We start from the raw sequence: 7,070 nt of genomic DNA on the forward strand, positions 1-7,070 counted from the left end.
AGCATGAAGAAAGTTTAAATACCTTTTCTTGAAAGTTGAAAACAGTTTCTGCCAAACGCTGGACATAAGGATCCAGTTTGTAGGACTCCCACACCAGGGCAATTCCTTCTGCTATCAAAGCTTGCACTTCCTTCTTCAAGCCGGCAACAAGTAAGCTAATACTGTTACGCTCTTCGACTTTCTCACAAGTGCGTTCATACGTACGGACACTCTCGATCAGAGAGATTGCAAAAGGATAAAGCTGATTCGCCTGGTGAGCTTTGTTAACAATTGCCAGCGGAACACGGAAGCCGAGCCATTTTAGGTTCCTGACTTCTTTGGAGAGGGTTATGATTTCAGGCAGAAAGTTGACCTTCAACTTCAGCACATTTCCAGTCCGACCTCTGGCTCGTGTGCTTTCAATGGTAAAAATGCGCCCGGAGACACCAAGGTTACGTTGTTGGACTTTCCTTGCCCAATCGTCAAAGATTTCTTGAGTATTCAGTTTCATGCGAAAGCTGTCTCCGTCTTGCTTTAGTTTCTGCCCTTCCACATGGTTCTCCCATCCTTTGCCAAGAACATCTTCCACACGTTTCATGTAAGCAGTGAGCTGCCGATCAATCTGCTTGGCCCAGATAATGGAGCCAGAGACTGGAGGCAAGTCGCGAACATGGCTCATCTTGCATGCTTGACTTTGAGGGTACTGCACTTTGAATTTGTCATGAAGAGATTCAATGTCATCCTTTACACGTTGGATAAGTTGAGTTTGATATTCACGGATGGCACCTCTGATGTGTGGTCTGACAAAGAGGGCATTGAATCGTGAGAAGATTCTGAACATTTCATTGGCATTCTTTGCTGTACCCAGCTGATCTCGAAGTCTAGCAGTAATTCTCGTCTCCACTCTATCTATTCTCTCATCGTATCTCTTCAGAGCTGCTTCCCAGGCTTCCGTTCCTTCTTTTGAAACATCTAAACCATCCACCTCCTTGACATTCTCATATGCAAGATTCACCTCCTCAATTGCATTAGCATCAGCAGCATCAAAGAGGACTTCTGTTACTTTTAAATCCTGGGGTTCCGGAACTTCTCCTTGATTTTGTTGAGCAACAGCAGTGACCTGCAAAATAGGAGAATACTCCATGAGTCATATATGGAGATTTCCTACCACTTGTTTTAATGGTTAATGAAAGATAGCAATTGCCCACCTATGTAATGGTGTTATCCATTGGTTATCAAGGTTTATATAAAACTATATTAAAAGTTACAAAGTCATTATATGAGCCACGGAAACTATCATCTTAACCATTATTAAAGCTACAATTGGGCATGGTAGAGCACCTCTAAATACCAAACGTGTCTACAAATCCACTCAGTAGGTTTAGATTTTGTGATGTAGTGTTGTGAATTAATATGTAATCAAAATAAAAACTTACCTGAGGTCTAAGGACACGGACAATGACAGCCCGGAGTTGTTCATGCTGACGTCTGAATTTTCTCATCTGGTCCAAACGAGACTGCAGCTTGCGGTGAGCTGGATTAATTCTCCAGACCATTTTTAAATTTTCTTCCCGCTTTCTTTTGACAATGTCCCTCAGTAGGACCTGGAGTTTCTCATATTCATCATCCCAAGTTTGGAAAACCTCAAAACAGGCAACCATGACCTGTATCAAAAAAAGAAACCTTTCAATACGAACTTTGAAACACAGCAAGACACAACACTGTTTTATTAAGCACAGTAACACCAGAAAACAACAAAATAAATAAGCAACTCTTAATCAAACACTTGAGAGACAGCACATACAGGCTCGTGGTATTGTTTCCAAAACAATAAGCTGTGGTGGTGATTGTGCTTGAAGAGTACTTTTACTTTCAAATTGTCCTCAGAAATAGTTCCGATTACATTCTTCAAAGACTAGCTATTTATGCTTTACATGTGCTTTATTTTTAGCTTTCAAAGATAGATATGTAAATTTTCTGTTAATTCTTAATGTCATTCAAATTAGGACTATTCATCAAAGTTAAAGAAAAACTGATTTTACAACGCACCTTTTCAAATTCTTCATATGCCACATGCATGAGTTTCCTTGTCCCCAGAACTTTGAGAAGTTGAGAGCTGAGGTCTCTTGATATGGCTTCTACGAGTCGCAGGGCCCGCTGAATCGGATATTTTGTGTTCCTGATTTTTCGGAGATGAGTGAAGATTGCAACAAGTGCTTGCCTAATTTTATCAAGTTCAGTGGCGGACAAGAGATCATTCAAAGGGAAGTCTTTCATTAGAGGGTTGTAATCATTGACCGTTTCCAGTGCTTGCTTCAGACCTACGAATTGATTAATGTATATTAATTAAAAGTCCCACATCAGGATGTAGATACAGATGTTTAAAACATTTGTTAATGTCAGTAATCCCATATTTACCTGTGTCTGTATCAAAGCTCACTGTGGCATGGAAACGTTTGCCATGCTTCAATATATCCAAAGTTAAGAGAACCTCTGGACTCTCCCTTTTCTCTTGAATGCGGTATAAGGCTCGCTCTAAATTTAGCCAAAAACTGATCTCTTGCAAAGCAGTACCAGATGCTGGATCGCGATCAAGTTTGGTTACCTAAAAAAAAAATAATGAAATTTAGGTTGTAAAGTTTATGTTGACATGCCAAAGAAAAAATAAAATAAAAATTTTGCATTCACTTTTGGTTAATGATTGCACAAATACCTTAAGTGTAAAACACCTGAACAATTAAGATGTCTAACTCCATGGAAGTATTTATTCATTATTTAGGTAGCTCTCAACCAGCCTTTAAGGATCACTGACAGACTACATTTTGATATCACCATATCAATAGGTCTAGTTAAATAAGAGCCCTAAGGGAGGATTCCAGGGGTTGCATGCCCATCTTCCAGCAGGAGGGAGACCACCTTTCGATTGTGTTTCTGCTGCACCGATATGTCTGCCACATTCTACCTCCTGCTAGGGGACTGGTACATTTAATATTAACTACTGCATCAGCTTAAAGTAAATATTTCAGTATATCTTATAAATTCCACAAACATTTTAACACCAGGCGCAGTGCATTATTGATTGCAATTAAAACAGCAAGGGCTGGCATACCACTTCCAATCCTAGGTGTATAGGATAACAAATGAAAACAATACGAGGTTGAACTATACCTTTTGTATTTCTCTGATCCAACGATTAACACCAGACTGCAGCTGATTAAGGAATGTAGGATCCTCCACTTTGTCACCGAAATCTGTGACCTTGGGTTTTTCTCCCCTTTCATAGCATTGTTTTGCGACATTAGTGATATTTGGATGTATCAGTAAACTAATCTCTGGGATTTCAATGTTCTGTTGTAAGTGTAAAAGTCCCATTTCCAATTCAGCAATCTTCTTTTCAACAGAGGGAGCCATTTTGTCACCATCCCTAAAGAGGAAGAACATTGATATTTCTATATCCCCAATCATTTCACAAAAGACAGTTCTGTCAGCAATGTCTAGATAGTAAGGTCATTGAGGAGCCCCTTACAGTTTTGTATCTGTCAACATTTATTTAATCTGTCCAATACTTGCACTTCGATTTCCCCAATATATAAATGCACAGTGCTGCAGAATAAGTAGGCACTATCTAAATGCCAATAAAAACTACATATGGATAAATACCAAATGGATAGGGAGAACTAAATCAGGAAGAGAATAACATTACCTGTCTGCTTTCCCAGATTCTTTGATGTAAGATTTAAAAAAAGGAGCAACAGCATTGCTGATGAAAGAGTGCAATGTTTCATATGGAGAATCTTCACTGAGTGTAAGAACTCGCAGTTGGGATGAAATAGGTTTGTCAGCATCAATGACTGGTGTACGTTTGATAAACGCCAAACTAGAATGGACAAAAACGGCAAAACAACAAAGGGCAAGACAAAATAAACTTTATTATTCCCAACAGTAAACGGACAACTTTCTTTCAATCCATCCTCTACAGTTTAATGAATATACTAGTAGCATGAGACAATTTTCATTATTTTTGGTAAAAGGGGGTAATACATTACCTGTTTGACTTAAGTCCATAGTGAATATCAATGTTAACATTGTAAGAAATGAATTCTCGCTCTTCTTCCCCTTCATCACCAACATCCTCTGTACAAAATTAAAGATTATCCAAATTAAAATTTTACGTGTAAAATATTCTGTTCACAACCTGACTATTAAAGCAGTCAGCAAATCTTTTACTGGTGTCGGCACAGCAAATTACAGGGCAGAAATGCATTATTAAACACTGCAATGCAGTCTTATGTCCGCGTGGGCACACCCTACACAAAGAACGTCTGGAAGAAAACTAGCCATCAAATGCGACTTCACGTAAACCACGCAACTTATTATATAAAATATACTTCTGCAGGAAAACTGTGCAACTGCATAAAAGAAAGGGCAGAATAAAATGGGATTTCTGACAAAAAAAAACATCCATCAGTAGCCTTAAATGGCTAAGAGTTTAAGTACACAATTTATCTATCCACAATTAGCTTGCCTCAATACAGAATATGTATTTAATTTCTACCACAGCTGAACCATGTTTCTAATTTTCATCCAAGTAAAATGTATAGTGGTTATATTAGGGTTTTAAGTAAAAGTGGAGCGTGCTTGATTTTGTATAAAATTTTATTTGCTCTACTCGTCTCCTAAATATGCTAAATGTCAACAATTACCAATGCTGTACGTGCTTTAAGAAGATAATCTATCTATATAATTCAATGCTTGCACATGACAGATCAGTCATAAGAGCTGACCCCTGGAGTTAGTCTGTCTCCTCATAAACCAGGAATAAATAGTACGTAATTCTGGCAGAACGTGTAATAGGTTTATGTTGTATAGGCCCTGGGAACCAGTTCTCTAACAATTTTTTTATACTTTGTTTGGTGATGGGTATCAAAACAACAAAAGTGTCTTTTTAAAAGAATACAATATTTATAGGCAGGTAGCCAGGTATTCTGTATTACATGTTATTATTGTGGGAGAGTTACAGTTCTGTTACAACTGACATCCACAATGTGTCAATAAGCATGAAAGGTGCTACTGAGCACTACAACTCTCAGAACCCTTGGCCAGCAATTATATACCGAATATGCTGTTTTTGTCTTCACCACACAACCCTCATCTTGTCATTTTAGGACACCTTCCGCTTCCAGGGTACTCCTACCCAGTACAACTCTCAGAACCCATAGACCATAATTATATTTCAAACGTTTTAAAGTTTCAGTTTCACCTTAACTCCCACTACCCTCAACCTGATCCTCTCCATTGCAACTCCCCAAAACTAATGGGCATCTATCCAATTCTGAATTGGTGTAGGAGTCCATCCCCCACTGCAACTCCCACAACCCAGGATCAGATCTCCCCACTGCAACTCCAACAACCCAGGATCAGATCTCCCCACTACAACTCCCACAACCCCCAGCCTTGAGTCATACCCCTTTCCTACACCTCCCATTCCCACCACCCTCAGCCAGCCAGCCATGTTAGAGCACCTTTCAGGGTGCTCCTCTCTACCAGGATGGTGTGAATCTGGGGGTCAGCCAGGAACTTTCTCATCTGTTCCAGGGCGCTCTTCTCCTCCAGGGCGGACTCCAGGGAGGCCGGGGCCTCGCCGCCATCTTCCAGCAGAAGGGGGACCAGCTTTCGGATGTGTTTCTGCAGCACCGAGGTGTCCGCCACATTCTGCACCGCGGCAGACACCTCCAGGTTGGCCGAACCGTCCTCTCCTCCGCCGGGATCCGCCATGGCTTTGCTGTGACAGGGGGTGGGGGAGCTCGGTGACCGGTTACCGCTCGCACTGAGACACAAGAGACAAGTGACAGGCGGGCGGACTGCTTCTCCACCCAGACAAGCAGGAGGCGGGACCGCTCTGCCGCGCGATAAGGCTCACGGGAAATGTAGTGAAAAACGCAGCGTGTCTCTACTAACACGGGCTAGGAGGGAACTACAAGTTCCGTGATGCATTGCGGCAGGTGCCAGCAAGACAGCTTAGACAATGCTGGGCTTGGCTTTCCTGCATTACACAGCTATTTTCTGAGGGAGAGATGCTCTGCCCTCATATTTTCTAAAGGGAGAGATGCTCTGCACTCATTTTCTGAGGGAGAGATGCTCTGCACTCATATTTTTTTTTAAAGAGAGAGATGCTCTGCCCTTATATATTTTTTTTTAAAGAGAGAGATGCTCTGCAATTATATTTTCTAAAGGGAGAGATGCTCTGCACTCATATTTTTTTTTTTTTTTTTAAAGGGAGAGATGCTCTGCACTCATATTTTCTGAGGGAGAGATGCTCTGCACTCATATTTTCTAAAGGGAGAGATGCTCTGCACTCATATTTTTTTTAAAGGGAGAGATGCTCTGTACTCATATTTTCTGAGCGAGAGATGCTCTGCACTCATATATTAGGCAGAGAGGGTGCTGCCTCCATGTTATCATTCAGTAAATGCAGTGATTACCATGAAGTAACATACAATCTATAAACCAGGGGTTCTTAACCTTTTTATTGTGAACAATAATCAGATTTATGTGACTGACATTAGCTGTGACAATCCAGTTTTCAGCAGTAAAATGAGAATAATAAAGTCAATTCTGAAGATACAATTCATTAAGTTGTTTCTTGTGTTAAAGGCAGGGCCGGTGCAAGGATTTTTGCTGCCCTAGGCAAAAGAAAAATTTGCCGCCCCCCCCATGTGACATTACAATGCCCCACCCATATGAACTAACGCCAGTGCTGCACACTGTGTTTACATTAAAAAGCCTGCAGGGACAGGCTATACACACACCAGAACCACTTCATTAAGCTGCAGTGGTTCTGGGGACTATAGTGTCCCTTTAATGTGAGGTTAATTAGAGATTAGTGTCACGAATAATATACTAGATTGCCTACTTACAACCAGATGAAGATGGTGATGGGCACTGGCTGCAGTTTGGCTCCACTGGTCTGGTGTAGAACCGGATCTCTGGAGGCTGTTTGTAACTGCGGTCACAAAATTCAATGTTCTGGGAGAACAGGAAGCAGCTCCATTTTTTGAGGCCCCTTACACAGCTCAAGGTCTGGGCCCCAG

The 7,070-nt window shown here is 41.0% G+C and overlaps 1 protein-coding gene across 2 annotated transcripts in view; it reads right to left on the reverse strand.

The window, feature by feature from the left end:
• Positions 1-5,828, reverse strand: part of DYNC1H1 (dynein cytoplasmic 1 heavy chain 1) — a 49,642-nt gene extending 43,814 nt beyond the window's left edge. The window contains exons 1-8 of one of the 2 annotated variants that reach the window (XM_063440287.1): positions 5,502-5,828; positions 4,026-4,113; positions 3,683-3,856; positions 3,148-3,403; positions 2,398-2,584; positions 2,029-2,300; positions 1,416-1,643; positions 23-1,099 (exon numbers count right to left, since the gene is read on the reverse strand). In XM_063440287.1, the coding sequence (XP_063296357.1) occupies positions 23-1,099; positions 1,416-1,643; positions 2,029-2,300; positions 2,398-2,584; positions 3,148-3,403; positions 3,683-3,856; positions 4,026-4,113; positions 5,502-5,754 (2,535 nt within the window). In that variant the 5' untranslated portion in view covers positions 5,755-5,828. The remainder of the gene's footprint in view (positions 1-22; positions 1,100-1,415; positions 1,644-2,028; positions 2,301-2,397; positions 2,585-3,147; positions 3,404-3,682; positions 3,857-4,025; positions 4,114-5,501) is intronic. The other variant, XM_063440286.1, reaches the window with a different exon arrangement.
• Positions 5,829-7,070: the final 1,242 nt, after the last annotated feature.

This window comes from Pelobates fuscus, chromosome 13 (genome assembly GCF_036172605.1).
Source record: "Pelobates fuscus isolate aPelFus1 chromosome 13, aPelFus1.pri, whole genome shotgun sequence".
Taxonomy (NCBI): Eukaryota; Metazoa; Chordata; class Amphibia; order Anura; family Pelobatidae; genus Pelobates; species Pelobates fuscus.